The sequence below is a fragment of the Fukomys damarensis genome, unplaced genomic scaffold (assembly GCF_012274545.1).
Source record: "Fukomys damarensis isolate Sample0158 unplaced genomic scaffold, DMR_v1.0_HiC HiC_scaffold_15, whole genome shotgun sequence".
NCBI classification, from domain to species: Eukaryota; Metazoa; Chordata; class Mammalia; order Rodentia; family Bathyergidae; genus Fukomys; species Fukomys damarensis.
In genome coordinates, this window is record NW_022900927.1 from 21,507,076 (window position 1) to 21,524,412 (window position 17,337).

Consider the following 17,337-nt stretch of genomic DNA (forward strand, 5'->3'; position numbering starts at 1 on the left):
CTTTATTTTTATAATTGAATAATAATATACTGTATATATGTATCATGTTTTCTAATGTTTTTAATTCATTCAGGGCATTATTCTTTCCTTCTTAGCTTAATCTCAGTCTAGTTAGGCTTTAATTATCTAACTTGCAATGTTTATTTTCAACTCTCTATAGCTTTCCTGAAACCAAGTAAGACTTCATTTCTGTTGAAGCCAATGGCGCATTTTAGTTATATCTTGCTTGGCATTGCCACAGCATTAAAAAATAAAATTCAATCACTTCTTATAATGAGTTGCCTGCCACTATTCTGACTTTCCTTCTAGCTTTAAATCTCTACTTTTACTGTCATTTCTCCTTTTCTAGTTTCTATTTATATGTGAAATGTTGCAGTTCCTCAACTTCAGATTTTTTGTTTTCTGTTTGTTATTCTCCTTATTCCGTATTTTTTATGGGTGATTAGACCTAGCACCATTGATTTATCGTGTATAAGATGTGCTCCAAGACCATATTTATTCCCTATAGAAAATATTGCTAAGCATACAGGTCATTGCTTTTCAATCTGCAGAAGATTGCCTCCAGAGCCTTGAGCAGATGCCCAAATCTGCCAGTAGTCCAAACATTATAAATTAAATAATCCACTGGCACATCAAGTTCCACATCTTATAAGTGAAGACATTTTCCCCCTCCTATCAATACTTTCTTCTGATATTATTTCTTGATATCATAATATCTTGTGTAATCTACATGTCTCTTTATAGGAAGTATATCCTTTGGTTTTTCCATTTTATCACATGAAATTTCCTTAACTTTTTTTTTAGTAGATGGCCTTGAAGTCCACCAATATTGAATACTTGTTAATTCTTCACAATTTATACCTTCTCTCTCCTCTGGTCAGGGTAATCTTTTGACTGACTAATGCCTACTAGTCCTTCAAGATTCCCTTACCTGTCAGTTCTTTAAGGCTACCTTTATTTATCTATCCAGAGAATGTGAAACTGTGTTCTTATGTTCTTTCAAATATCCATTACTTGTGGCTAGCTATATCACATTGTATTATGCTCTACATTGTAATTATATATATTCTGTATCTATAAACTTCTCTAAAGCAGAGATGTTACTGTGCAAAAATACCTTACACTCACAATTTTCAAAAGGACAGGGTTATTTGGCTCATGGCTTCAGAGGTTGCAGTCCTTAATCAAGTGTCTCCAATGCAGTAACATTTTAGCAGAAAACTGTGGTAGCAGGATACTGCTCACTTCTTGACACCCAGAAGTTGAGAGAGTCAGACAAAGCAGCAGCAAGCAATGTACCCATCTAGAGGATCCCCCCGTGACCTACCTCCTTCAAATGGCCCTGCCTCCTAAAAGCACATTCAGCTGTGGATATAAACAGATTTATGCATTCATGTTAACAACTAAAATCAGTTGACACAGTAGACCTTTACATTTCCTTATATATAAGACATACATAGACTGCTTAGAAAATTTAGACAAGAAGAAAAAGAGAGTTGCTATATACAGTGCTTAGATTGTTATGTTACATATGTCTGTTCTAGTCAGTTGGTTCAAAGTTCTCATTTTCATATCGCTTCAAATGTTTGCAATGACCATCATGAACAAAATGTCTATTCTTGATTCTAAATTCAACAAATCCTCCTTTTTCTAGAGGTGAGTGTTTTGATTTTTTAGTCTATGAATTACTCCTTACTTTACCTTTAATACATAAATTCTTTATCTGCTGGTGGTGTTTGTTTTGTTGTTTCTGATAACCTCTTTCCTGATCTCTTTCTAGTTAGGTAACTATGATTGTCTTTCTTTTTCAAAATTATTTTCCATATACCACTTCCTATTGGCTGCAGCTGCTTTACTTTCTGCTTTCTTTTCTTCTTTCAAGGCTGAAAGTACCTAATGTGTATCTCAAGATTTATTACCCTTATAGGGGCTTTGCATTCTCTAATTTTATTAAAATTCTTAGTGATTCATTTAAGCAGTATATATAGGTACAGTCATGATTTTCAGGAATATCCTGACATTCTCAAGATGATTAGTTTGTTAAGACCTCTAGAAAATAAAGTGTCAGAAAAGGGGATTTGGATCTTTCCCTGTTATATCTTACAGGTACTGTAATACATATATTCGATATTTTAAATGAATATTGAATGCACCCTTCTATATTATTTAAACTTGTCTTACATTTCAATGTTTTTGTTTTTGGTGTCAGGGATTGAGCTCCTGACCTTGCACTCCTGAGTCAGGGATGGTACCACTGAGATAAAACCCTGACCCATGTTTCAATGTTTTAAGACTAGAGAAAATTTTAGACAATAATTATAGCTAAGGGTTTTACACTACAATATCAGGAAAATTAAACATCCTAGCCTGCCATGATGGTACATGCCTATAATACTAGTGATTGGAATGCCAATGTAGGATCACCAGGAGATGTAGGCCTTCCTAGGCTACTTAGTGAGTTCAAGGCCAGGATGAATGACAATGAGACCCTGTCTAAAAAAAAAAGAAAAGAAAACATCTTGTTAAATTCTACCATTGTACACAAGACAGTTTCTTCTGTGTTTAATTTAGTTTCTCACTGTATCCTAGTATTCTTTTCTCTCATATGAAAGTTCCCACCGCATTTTAATGTAACCTGAGCAATTAGTGATATATTAATTAATATTAATTCTACTCAACACTATAACTATCCATCATTTAGCTATCCAGTTCTTTGTACTATCCAAACTCAGCCTCACTGAGTACTGTTGAAGAGCACAACTTTATAGAGATAAAATTTATATGGGTATTTTATAGAAATAGATTAATAAAGCTACTTTTATCAGGGAAAAATACCGTTATGTATCTCCAGATCAATACAGACACAGAGCCTCAATAGTTAAAAAGCAAGTGATCCAATTATAAAAAGGCAAAGCACTTGAGCAGACATTTCTTCAAACAAGAATAAAAATATCCGACAACAAAAGTGCTCATAATCATAAAACATCAGGAAAATGCAAATGATCTGTTGTACAACATGGTGCTTACAGTTAATGCTATATCATGCACTGAATAAATGCAAGAGTGTAATATCATGTGAAGTGTTCTCTAAAACATCAATGCAGAAACAAAAGCAAAATTGAAGGCTAAAAAGAAATACAGAGAAACTTTGAGAGGGGATGGATATGTGTGTTGTCTTTGTTCTGATGGATCCATGGGTGTGCGCATATGTGCATGTTCATCACATTGAACACATAAAATGTGTTCAGTTTTTGTATATAAATTGCCAAAACTTTCCTAAATATCTGAGTGAAGAGATGTATATTCTCCAAATTTACCTCGGTCCCATCCCCAGAAATATATTTAAAAACGCAGGCTAGGTAAAGTGGTGACAAAGTAGCGTTTGTTTTAGAACTTTCATTCTCCATCATCACCTTTCTAAACTTTGAGCTTCCTTCTCTCTGACTCCCAGAAGGCATCTGGTAGTGTGCATTCATTGTAGAATCCTTCGCTCTCAATATTCATGTAACCCTACTCTCCCCAAGAAATGAAGTGCTGTGGATCTCAGCTCCCTCTTACCAGAGGACACACAATTAACTGTATGTCAGGACTTGTTTCTATGTGGCTATTGAAAATATGACCCAAGCTATTTCAAATGGAGCTACTGCATTTAGTGTCAACTTTTTTCCAGGCCTCAGGCTAGGTTCTACAGCATGAAACACATTTAATTTCTGTTGACATTCTCGCTATAATTTTATGTAATGCTCTAAGTTCATTTCTATTCATCTTCCAAAAATATGTTATTTAGTGCATGTTATTTTCTGAATTAGAATTAGCAAAGATATTTGCCACAAATGTGAGTTCCTGGGAATTAGACAGAGCTAATACATTTTCACCAGGACATAGAGAACTGAGGTCATGTGCTAGTGGGATTAGAAACTAAAATGATTGTAATATAATGATCAATAGTTTTATATGCATATTAATATGAGAGAAATTAACTAGGATAATACAGAATTTTGTTACTTGACATTGACATCATTATCTATATACACATCTCATACCAAAAGTAATGACCTCAGTTCTATATTTGTATTTTAATTTAGATTGATTAAAATATTTATTAGCTTCCCTCACTGGTATTTCTGGTATTATTGTGCAGAGTTTATCTCTGAGAATTGTATGCATTATTCAACAAAACTAAAAGACTGTATTTCCTTGCAAGTAGTAACTACTAATCCACAGTCAGCATTATTTATAGTTGTGTCAATGAACTTATGTGCTGTCTAAAAATAGTCTCTAGGGCTTTTGCTATTTCTTCCTCATTGAATGGAACTGGGCTTCCCCATGAAGTAAGAATTACTTTATTATAGGAATGATTATTTTTACCCAGTTTAATGTTTACAAATCCCTATAAATAGCATAAGCCTTCTACATTTAGAAAAATTGATTCTTCCTTTGTATGGACATATGCCTTATAATATCCCATGCAATACATATGACAAGCCTTAGCTTGCTCTCAAGGGATCATTCCATGTGCAAATCTAAGGCAAATGGTGCAGATCTTGCCTAAGATGAAAATGAGCATAAAGCATACTAATGTTATGCCATGACAGTTTGTGAGATTCTCAAGGTTTTTCATGAAATCATTAAAACTGATGCTATTAACTTTGGTGATGATGATACTACATTCTCAAAAAAGAGGCAGCTCCCTCGAGATTTCTCTCTCTCTCTCTCTCTCTCTCTCTCTCTCTTCAGACTGTTAAGCTAATCAACAGCTTATTTAAAGGGGGAAATCAGAATCTTAATTTTCAAATTCTCAGATTTTTCATATTCTCTCAGTACCATTTGCTATCCTACTTTTGACTTTGTGAGAGGAATCAATACTTCTCTTATATACAAGTAAAACAGTGTGCTATAACAGTTTACTCTAACGTCTTTAATCTTTGTTTGCTAAGAGCTAATTCCCTCTCAGCTACTTCAGGGGCCAAAGTGCAAGGAGTAGAACAAACAATGAAGTAGCTAATAGTTGAGTTGCTTTCTGTCATCTCATCTTTTTGCTACTTTCCCCCTCTCAGTACCTTTCCAACAAAAATTGTTTTGCTGAAAGTCTTCTCAGCCTTGACAATCGTGTATAGCATTGTATATTGTGAACCAGAACAAGGAGCTCTTTCACATCTGAGAGTATGTGATCTCACTTAGATATTAAGGGAACAGTTTGTTGAACAAATAGGAGAAATGATTACTTCTGCTTAAATTTTCATCACAAAAATTATTTACAACTTAGCATTGAAAGTTTAAGCAATATTATATATACATGCACACACATATATATTTATATATATATTCTCCAAGTATTTAGAAGGCATTTTTCTGCACATCTTTTAAGATACATTGCATGAGTAACTAATAATTACTGCATGTGTATGACTACATATAGATACCCTGGGTTTGATATCACTCTTTTAAAAACCTTCTGAGTAGTTTAAAAATGTATTCACTAAAACTTTCAGCATTAATAAATTGAAAGAAGCTTAAGGAAAATACATAAAAAAAACCTCTTTTCCTTTTCTCTAAAAATAAAAAGTAATTCTTATATCTTCCTTAGAGTACTTACTTTTCTTTTCTTTTCTTTTTTTTTTTTTTTTTTTTTTTTTTTTTTTTTTTTTTTTTTTTTTTGTTAGTAGCTCCTTAGTTGACTGAATTGTGTCAATAGCAATTTGTCTTGTCCTTGACTAACATTGTCTAAATTTCATCAGCCAATATTTTTCACAGGATCTTTCTTGAATTCTTCTAGCTTCTCATTTTAACATTATATTTTTATTTTATATCTTTAAAGATTCTTAATCTAGACTTTGCAAAAATTTTTTGTAGCATTTCAATCATGACAGGAAGAAAATCCACTGTAAGGGGGGAATGCAAAAGAATGCTCTTTGGTTTCTGAATGTAAGACGCTCTGTTCTTTCTGATTAAGGAGATAATGTTTCTATTCCAAAAGTCACGATATTTATGTTTTCAGTTCTGTGTACCTAGGATAACCTAAAATATCCTTAGTTTGGCCAAGTTCAAACATCACTAATGAACCTTTAGAAAAAAACATCACAAATTAGCTTTAGAAAAAATGGTATCAGGAGAGATATTATCCTCTGAGACAATGAGATAGAAAACTACCATCACAGAGAGACCAAGTGTTCCTCCAAATGGGAAAAATTAGCAGAAATCTGAATTAATTCCCTGGTGTAATAATATATCATGTTTTAAATAAAATATTTGGTTTAACCTAATCCCCCACAATGCAGTATCTGGTAAAGTAACTGTTATATATGAAAACATATCAACAAATATTACTATATATACATTGTTTATTATAAAGTCAATTTATATTTTCTTAATCCCAACAGAAGTTATATGCATTTGAAAAACAGGAGGACATGTGTCGAGAGCCGCAACGTCAGAATCCTGCCAGCAGGTCCCAAACCCGAGGGAAGAACAACAGGAGAGCAGTTTCACGAACTTAGTTCCAGGCTCATGCTCTACTACAGCAAGGCCCCGTTTATTTTTCAGGGTGGGGTATATATAGGCTAAAACCGAAACCAAAAGTATAAACAGGATGTGGCTGACTGCAAAGGTCACAAGGTTCTACAAAACAAGTATTATGGGTTACATTTGCTAGGCAACAGATCAGATCACCAGTTGAACTAGCCCGTTGCTATGGGCGACAGCACATCCGTGCCGGCGAGGTGACTCAAAGTTCAATCATGGCTGTACCTATGTCAAGGCTCACCATAAAGGCTCACCATAGACATGTAAAATCATACATATTTATTCTGTCTATAGAAAAATGTCTTACAAGATCATTGCTACATGGATGACTTTGGAACAATTCATATGATTAAGAATCATTCTTTTGCTGGCCTTGGTGAGGCACGCCTGTAATCTGTGCACCAGAAGGGCTGAGGCAAGAGGATCACCTCAAGATTGAGACCAGCCTGGACTACATAGTGAGTTCAAGGTCAGCCTGAACTACAGAGTGAGACCCTGTCTCAAAAAACTAAAGAACCTCTATTTTAATGATTCTTCTTCTGAAATGCCTGCCCCTAAGATTTTAAATAAGTGTATATAAAATAATCATCTCAGACTGTGAATGTTTTCAAAATACACAAAGTTTGCACTGGCCCTTGGGCCTTTCTGGCTCATATCCTTCAGTTTCCCATCCTGGATCCTTCAGCCTCTTTGTATGGACTTGCATGGAACACTGCAAAAGGCTCCAAGCCCTCCATTGCATTCTTCTGGTGTCCAGAGCAGACAGGTGTTTTGCACTCTTCTGCATCGGATTCTAGTAAGCATTGACTAATATGTGGGATGATAACAAAGGGAAATGAAAATCACAGGTTTCTTGTACATTTTATCAATATTTGCCTCCTGCTTTCTCCACACCCTCACCAACACCTGTTATGTTTTGCTTTTATAATAGCCATTCTAACTGGAATGAAATGATAGCTCAATGAAGTTTTGATTTGCATTTCCTTGATGGCTGATGGAGTGGAACAGCTTTTCAAAAATTTGTTGTTCATTTGGATTTCACCTTTTCAGGAGTGTGTATTCATATTCTGTTGGTAGAAGAACTCTATTGTCTACTTCAAGAAGTCAAAATTCTCCTGATTTTATGTCTGCGGTGTGCCCATTTTTTAATTGGATTGTACTTAGTTATCAAACTAGAAATTTTCCTTACCTGTACTAAATATTAATACTTTTTCAGGTGAATTGTTTATAAATTATTTCCCATTCTGTATATTGTCTGTGAACTCTTATTTACTTTGTTGTGCAGAAGTTTTCAGCTTGGTATAATCCAATTTGTCTCTTTTGCTTTTGTTTTCTATATTAAAACATTTCTGCCTCTGCTAATATCTTGGAGTATTTACCCTATGTGTTATTTTAGTAGTTTCAGGTCTTTCATTCAAGTCTTTGACTCAATTTGAGTTTATTTTTGTGTAGAGTATTTCACTCTTCTGAATATGAATACCCAATTTTTACAGCACCATTTGATAAAAAGGGTGTGCTTTCTTCACATTTTTGGCACTCTTTGAGAATCAGTTGGTTATGAAGTGTAGAGTTATTTTTGAGCACTTTAGTCAGCTTCATTGGTCTGTGCATTTATTGTAATATTAATACCAGGCTGTTTTTTTTACTATAGCTCTGTAACGTATTTTGAAATCATTTAGTTTAATACCTATATCATTATTCTATTTTCTTAAGATTATTTTGATTATGAGTTTTTAGTGATTCTACACGAATTTTATAATATTTTCCTAGTTCTGTGAAGAATGTCACTAATATTTTGGTAGGGCTTAATTGAATCTGTAGATCACTTTGAGAGGATGGACATTTTAATATTTTTTCTATTACGTTTATTGGTACATTTCAGGTAGACAATAGTTAGATTCATCATTGGGATTTTGCACCTTTACATCTTAGTTCTTATTTTTTCCCCATCCCCTGCCATCTCTTCACCCCCTCCACCCTTCCCTATTAACAAAGACTTTGTATCCATCTCTATTTTCTCATTAATGATTTTTAGTTTTCCTTATAGAAATATTTCACATCTTTGGTTAACTTTATACTTTAGTAATTTCTTCTCTGTTTCATATTGTTAGAAAATTACTGACCTGATGTTTATTTCAGATATTTGGCTATCATCATATGGTACTGCTACTGATTTTTTTTCATCGATTTTGTATTTCTATTGAATTTGTTTATTGTTTGCAATAGTTTTTTGGTTGATTTAGGAGGTTTCTGTATATAAGATCACATCACATCCATAGAGTGAAAATATGACCACTGGATATTTTTCTCTTGCCTGATTGCTCTTGCTCCATATTTTCAATGCTCTGTTGAAGAAAAAATATGAGAGTAGGCATTTTAGTGTGTTCCAGGTCTTAAAAAGAGTCAGCTTTTTCACATTCAGTATGATGTTAGGTGTGGGTTTCTTACACATTATAGGCATTACATATTATGCCTTTACTAAGGTACATTAATTTTATGTGTAATTTATATCATGAAATGATGTTGGGTTTTATCTGAAATTTTTCACGTGATTATGTGGTCTTTGTCCTTCATTCTGTTGATATGGTATATTATGTTTGCTGATGTTGAATTATTCTTGCATGCCTGGAATTATTCCCACTTGGTCATGATGAATAATCTTTTAAACATGCTATTGGACTCAGTTTGCTTGTATTTTGTTGAGAATTTTTGCATTTATATTCATCAAGGAGATTGGCTTTTAGCTTTCAATTTGGGGGAATTAGTTAAGAAGAATTAGTACAGTGTTGCTACTTTATTTTTAATAGTCCTGAGAATTGAACCCAGTTCCTTCACACTGTTACACCCCCAGAATTTTTTGTTTTGTTTTGTTTCTAGGCAGGATCTTGCCAAATTGCACACGCTGGGCTCAAATTTGTGATCCTGCTGTCTTAGCCAGCTAGAATGTGCTAGGATTACAGGCTTGCTCCACCATGACTGGTTAATTACTACATGACAAAAAAATGACATTTATATATCAGGTATAGGGAATCCCAAGCCCCATGTCACAGACTGGTACTTGGTGTGTTAGGAACCAGACCTCGCAGCAGGAAATGAGTGGTGAATGAGAAAGAGAAGCATCTTTTGTATTTACAATCACTCCTAACCATCACATTGCTGCTTGGGCTCCAACTTCTATCAACTCATCAGAGGCATTAGATTCTTATGGGAGAAAGAAGCCTACATGAACTACAAATACAAGACATCTAGGCTGCATGCTGTTTTGAATTATCTGAAGGCAAATCCACCACCACCATCCTTGAGTACAGAAGCATTCTCTTCCACAGCATCAATTCCTTGTGGTACAAAGGTTGTGGACTTCTGATAAGTCACTATTACTAAATAAATACAACATGAAAATCAAGAATAGTATTTTAGAGTACATTGAATAAGAATACAGAAATATTATCAGTGGTTTAGTTACAGCAGACAAATATTTAATAGATAATCTAGAAAAGTTACTAGACAAAATTAGAGTAAATAATGTGTGTGTGAAAATACAGATATAAAGAATATATTAAAAGTGAGACTATTTAATGAAACTTATTGAACTCCAAAAATACTTTACATCATTTAATTCACCCTTTCCGGAAAATGAAATTCAAAACATACAAAAACCTATGGTATTCTATGTATTATTAACCCAATTTAAAGATTAATAAAGTTAAGATAATGAAAGGTTACATAAACTTGACATAGATTACTTAGGGATAATAACATATACCATGTACAAAACAAAAGGCCTACAGTCAAAGTTTAGCTGTATTGTTACCTACAGATAATACAACTTAATGAAGCATGGAGCCCTGCCATAAATTATTTTATTTTTTAATTTGTTTTAGATTTCTTTTTTTTAAAAGTTTCATTAGTACAGGTTTGCAGTACATTAAGATTACTTCCACTGTAGGCAGTTGGTACTTGTACATAACACATTTCAATTCCCTTTGTTGCCCCCAACCCTTCACTGCCCTTTTATTTTCCCTGAATCAGATTCACAGAAGATTTTAGAAGGAAGAATGGTTCATCACATAACTGTTTGTCCAATTAAAAAGTGATTTTCAATGAGAAAAAAATAGTACTCATTTTATACACTAACCCATTCTTGAAAAATACATATTCATTTTATCTGGTATAGTGATGCTACAAGTGTGGCAGCCTACCCATGAAAATCCCAGAAACTTAAGTGATTAATTTAACATACATTTCATATACTTAATTATCCTTTGTGCATGATTGTTAAGGACACAGATCTGATAAAATACATCACTGGCATAAGGCACAGGGCCAATCCATACTATCATAAATTTATCATGTCTTCACTACTTTTTAAAAGAGTTTTGATATGCATCTGAGGTGGCCTTTGCAGTAAGTTTTGAACTTATGAACATTCAAATCACAAACTTTTATAGATACAAAGGTCTTTGCATTATGAACATTCATAGATGTGAACAAATTGCAGAAGTACTTCATGTGTCAGCCAGACATTGTCAGAGTTACGCTGCCATGTGCTTACTGTACTTTATGATAGTGTACAGTGTTCAGTCAGAAAACAGGATGTCTATGAGCACTACTTACACTATTTGAATGTGTGTTCAGTATTTTTATGCTTTTCTTGTATATTTGTGTCAAAAGTGTCTAAGAATCACTTCTTACAAAGGAACCTGATTTCAAACATTCTCCCCAAATGGAACAGATCTGTATGTCTGGGGCTCACTGTACTTTGTGAAGTGTTTCAGTGTGCTTCCAGTGTGAAGCACTGTATGTAGGCACTCTTTCCATAAAAATTAGCTAAAAGGAATTAGCTAAAGCAAATTTGAAATGCTTGTCTACATCCAAGAAATATTTTAATCTGAAAGTCACCCAACTAACCCAATCCCTACTTCTCAGATGATAATATACTGCAGGATATATAAGCAAAAATAATTCTCATAAGAATAATTATTATTAATATTAATTTGTACTCACTGGGTTACTTATAACATTTTATACATTTAACTTATATATAATCATAACAAAAAGGTTTATGAATTAAGTATAATGGGTGTTCCTTTACATGGGAACAAAAATCTGAATTTCAGAGAAGGTAATGGTTTCCCCATAGTAAAAAGCTATAAAATGACAAAGACAGAGTACAAATTCAGGCAATCTAATTCTACCACTCATGCAGTTAAGTAGCATACTATGGCTGTGAAATATATAACCGATCCCCCTGAATCAAAGTGATGGCTCAGTGATTGACATCAATCCCAAAGGATGTCAATCAACAATTTCAACTGATCCTTTCTTCTAGTTGTTGATTGTGGCATACTGCCCCATTTGTCATGCCAAAAACAGGCTGTAAGCAGTGCAGGCTGTAAAGAGTTAACCCCACAATTTTATTTTAAGAAGTGAATCTAACGAAAGCATATGAGATAACACAGAGCTAAGGTCAAAGTGACTCTTACCCAAAGTCTGGTCCCAACCTAACACAAGACTACTTTGTCTCTTCTTTTACAAGCCTTGCCTGTGTCAGCAACATATCTCTAATAAATACGTGTAGCCCCTTCACATAGCCCCCTCACCCCAACCTAACAACAATTGTGTCACCAGTTAACGTAGACAGTTCTGGCTTTTCACAGACTTTGCTTGCTCAAGCATTGGTCATCCCAGTTCCCTATCTCTGACTCTTTATTCTGTCTCTAAGTCTTTCTTCTCACCATGTGTTGCTAGTAAGCAGGAGATCAAGATCCACTACAGGGGTGACCAAGAGTTGGCAAGGAATCTCTTATTTTGTATAAAGAGCAAAAAAGAGAGAATTTGATTTTTATTATAAAAGGGTATAGAATTTTTCAAATACTTTCTCTGTATCTATTCAGATGATCATGTGATATTTATCTTTCATTTATGATTATAAAACCTCTCAACAAACTATGTTTTAAAAGAATATAATAAGGCAGTATGTAAAAAAGCTCATAGTTAATCTGTTAATGGTAGGAAACTCATAGCATTTTCTTGAGGATCAAGTTGAAGATAAATACTCCCACTTGCATCACACTAATTCAGCATACAACTGGAAATGATAGTCACACCAAGTAGACAAAAATTATGAAAAGCATTCAATTGGAAAAAAATAAAATTATCACTTTTGCAGATGACATTATCACATATGTATAAAACACTAAAGAACCCCTCATTTCCCCTACCATATACAGCTACTAGAAACAATAAACATACTACAGTTGTAAGACACAAAATTAACATACAATAATCAATTGAATTTCTATACACAAAAACAAAACTATTTGAAAATAAAATGAAGACAATCTCACTTAAAATCAAGAATGAAATATTTGAACATAATTTAAAAGACATACTGAAAACTACAAAACATTAAAAAAATTGAAGGAAACAAATGAATGGAAATAATAGAATTCATGAATTGGAAAGCTAAAACATTTAAATTGTTCATTTCATACAAAGCAATCTACAGATTCAATGTGATCCTTGTCAAAATTTCAGTATCATATTTTGACAGAAACAGAAAAATGTTCTAAAACTGTTATGGAATGCCAAAGACCCACAATAGTCAAATTATTCTTGAACAAGAAGAACAAATGTGGAGATGTCATTCGTGCTAATTTCTAAATATATTACAAAGCCACAGTAATTAAAATGTACAAGTCATTGTTATGTTGCTGGGGAAAAAATACCTGACACTCTCAACTTAAAGGAGGAGAGGTTTATTTTGGGTCATGGTTTCAGAGGCTTCATTCCATGGTCATTAGGCTCCAAGCAGAAATATCATGGAAGAAAAGCAAAAAGAAGGTATCTCCTTAACATCTGTCATGCGAGAAACAGAAGTGGAAGAGCCAGCAAGGAAGTAGCCAGGGACCAGATACATTCCTCAATATCAAACTTCCCAGATATTTTTTAAGCCATTCAAGTTGACAGTCAGGATTAACAATCACAAAACAGTAAGTATGATATTGTAGGTCAGTTTAACTCATACATGTACAGAAAATTGATCTTTGACAAGAATTCATGATGGTGAATGGTAGTTTCTAGGATAAAATAGTTGGGAAAACTGTATATCCATATTCAAAAGAATGAAATTGCACCCTTTTCTGATGCTACTCAAAATGGATTAAAAATTTGAATATGGAATCTTAAATAGTAAAAGTCCTAGAAGAAAATTTACAGGGAATGTTTCATGACATAGAACTTCAGGATAATATTTTCTTGAGTACAATATCAAAAGCTCAGATGATATACCCAAAAATAGACAAGTAGGAAGATATCAAACTGAAAAGTTTTTGCACAGAAAAAAATAGAATAAAAATGCAATACTTGAGTAGATACAGTATTTGTTAAGTCATGCACCAGGTAAGAGATTAATATACAAAATATAAGAAAATCCAACAATTCAATAAGAAAAAAAACTTGTATATGTTCAAAGGACCTCAACAAAAAAATATAAATTTCGAATGTTGATTGGGAAAGGTTCTCAATATCTCTAATTATCAAGGAGTTGTAACTCAAAATCCCAGCCAGGTGTCACCAATTATGATGACCATTAGGAAAAAAAAAAAAAAACTCCAAACAATCTAAAGGTAAGAAGTCTTGGCCAAAGAGGGAAATATCGAGAATTGTGTATATTGTTGTCAGGAATGTAAAGTGCAGGAATCAGAAAGAATAGTGTGCATGTTCCTCAAAAGTATAAATTTCACTACCATATGATCCAGATATCCCCAGTTTTGTATCTATATACAGAAGAATAGAAGCCAAGACCATCAATGTATATCTGTATAGGAATGTACATTGCATCATTATTTACAAAGACACAGTATGGAAACAACTTAAATGCCTATCTATGGATTAGCAATGTGTCACACACATACAGTGGTATGTTCATCTTTACATGATAAGGAAATCTCACCATGTGCAATAAAATAGATGTGCCTAGAAGACATTTTACTCAGTTAAAATAGCCAGATATAGGATAACAAATAATGCATGCTACACACATATAAGGTACTAAAAATAGTCAAATTCATAAAAACAGAGTAGAATGATGGTTCTCAAATATGAGGAATAGAGGCAATGGGGAGTTGCTATTTAATGAATATAAAATCCTAGTGATGGACAATGAGTAAGTTATAGAGATCAACTATAAATTGTTCTTACCATTCTGTATTATGGTGAGTTTCATGGATGTATACATATATCAAAAAATATTACATCTTAAACCTTGAATATGTGCAGTTTCACAAACAGGGCAAAATTAACATCCTTTTCTATTTAACTTTCAATTTACTTTTTGTTCTTTCATTGATTATTCCCATATTCCATATATCTGATTCCTCTTTTTATCATTTAAAAAAGGACAACACCAGCATTAAAAGCTATGGGGGACCACAATATTGATTATGCCCAAAGCAAGCTGTAAGCAGTGCACGCTTAGAGTTAACCCAATTGGCTTGTGTACAAAAGTGAGTATGGCCAAGACCTACATGGCAAGGTCAGAGTAACTCGCACCCAATTTGCGCTCCCACAACTAAAATCTTCTTAAGGAGAAGAACAATGTTCTAGTCACAACCATATATTTTGTCTATTCTGTTCCAAATTCAAGAATGCTTTGTCTTGTCCTTTACAAGCCTTGCTTTCATTAGTTTCCATAGAAACGGTACATCCTCTCGTGTAGTCCTGCTCTTGCAGGTAGCTTGCCTTTAACCCACTTGATCACTAATAAAACTGAGTGGCTCAGACAGATCAGTGCCTTTCCTAGATGAGCAGCATTGGTCATTCTGATTCCGAGTTCTTTGTCTTAGCTACGTCTCTTAGTTTTTTGTCTCAGCCTTGTGCTGTAGCACCGAGCAGGGGAACACAACCTACTGCAGAGAACTTTGATAAAAAGCAGGATAAACTGTATATAAAGCAGCACTCAAACAAAAACAGGGTTAGTATACATACATGATAAACATATACATTAGAATATATATATTCATATAAATATATAGATTAATTAATAAAGAAGCACAATGTCTTATTCTGTCCAAGTACATACAGTGATTAATATCATTAACATCTATCTTACTTGAAATAGTATATAAATATACAAAATTACTTTACTTCTATCTTTCATTGTATCATACAAAAATGAATCAAATCATTCCATAATGAATTCAGGAAAGGATTTGAAAGTTCATTAAATAAATACCAAATAACATAAGCAGTTGTATTTCTGAGAAGAAAAAAATAAGACAGAGAGAAGCTAGATTGGGAAATATTCATTGGTTTTGCTGGATAAAATTGTATGTGTGTGTGTGTGTGTTTCAGTTATAAATTTCATTCAGATCAATGTTTTTGAGGTAAATATCTTTTTCACAACATCCTTCAATGCTTGTTTCACCTGCTGGTTCCTTAGTGTGTAAATAAATGGATTCAGCATAGGAGCAACAGAGGTATTGAGCACAGCTACCACTTTTGTCAAGGCAACACCTTCTGTTGCCGATGTTTTCACATATATGAAGATGCAGCTTCCATAGGAGATGGAGACAACAATCATATGGGAGGAGCAGGTGGAGAAGGCCTTTTTCCTTTGTTGAGTTGAAGGCATTCTCAGAATTGTTCTGAGAATGTACGTGTAGGACAGAATTACTAGTGCCAATGTGGTCATCAGAGTGAGCAAAGCTAAAACAAAGCTCATAAGCTCTAGAGTGCTAGTATCTGTGCAAGAGATTTTCAGCAAAGGAGCAGAGTCACAGGTAAAGTGGTCAATGATGTTGGAGTCACAGAAATCTAGCTGCAAGCCCATTGCCAGTGGTGGAAAAATTACCAAGAAACCAGCCATCCAAGAACTGATGATGAGCTGGTAACAGATCTTATTACTCATGATGGTTGTATAATGCAGGGGTTTGCAGATAGCCACATAGCGATCATAGGACATAGAGGCCAGTAGAAAAAACTCTGTTGAGCCAAGAAAGATAAAGAAAAATAGCTGAGCTGCACAAGCATTATAAGAAATAGATTTGTCCCCTGTTACAATGCTGAGCAAAAACCTAGGGTTACAGACAGACGTGAATGATATTTCTAAGAAGGAGAAATTCCTGAGGAAGAAATACATGGGCGTCTTCAGTTGGGAATCCAGCAGAGTAAGGGTTATGATAGTTAGATTTCCAGTAATACTCAGTACATATGTGAGAAATACAAAGAAGAAAATCACAACCTGGAGTTTTGTATTATCTGTCAGACCCAGGAGGATGAAGTCTGTCACAGGTGTTCTATTTCTCATTTCTAATGGTTGGTTTATGACAGATAAACTTAGCATGAGAAATAATGAAACATAAATCAAAAGAGAAGCAAAATATATGCATATATTTTTCAAGTACAATGATATTTTTACATGAACCATTCAGACTATTTTTGGGTTTGTATGTGTATATTTCTCATTTTCTATAATTCTACTATATTAAAATCAAAGTTTGACATTTGATATCAACCTCTGCTATATTTTTACTGTCTTCATCCATTACGTTATTATTGGAGATATAATAATTTCTTTCATATAAAATCATCTGATGCCTCATTATGTAAATTAATACATATAGGACATTATTCTCCTCTTTTGTCATCTTTCCTAGGAATAAAAATTCTTACTAATTATGGAAATCAATGATCCACTCAGTTTTCTAGGAAAAGGTTTAAATGTCCTTCCTAAGAAGTTGTTATTACTACCTCCATTAGTTTTTTTCTTCTTTTTCTTTTCAATAACAATCAGCAAATAAATCACTCTCATCT

At 33.7% G+C, this 17,337-nt stretch overlaps 1 protein-coding gene across 1 annotated transcript; it reads right to left on the bottom strand.

Moving 5' to 3' along the window:
• Window positions 1-15,889: 15,889 nt before the first annotated feature.
• LOC104876683 (olfactory receptor 6C76) lies at window positions 15,890-16,867 on the bottom strand. Its single transcript, XM_010644847.2, has one exon. It carries the CDS (start codon window positions 16,865-16,867, stop codon window positions 15,890-15,892), a length of 978 nt encoding a protein of 325 aa, XP_010643149.2.
• Between the last annotated feature and the right edge of the window lie 470 nt (window positions 16,868-17,337).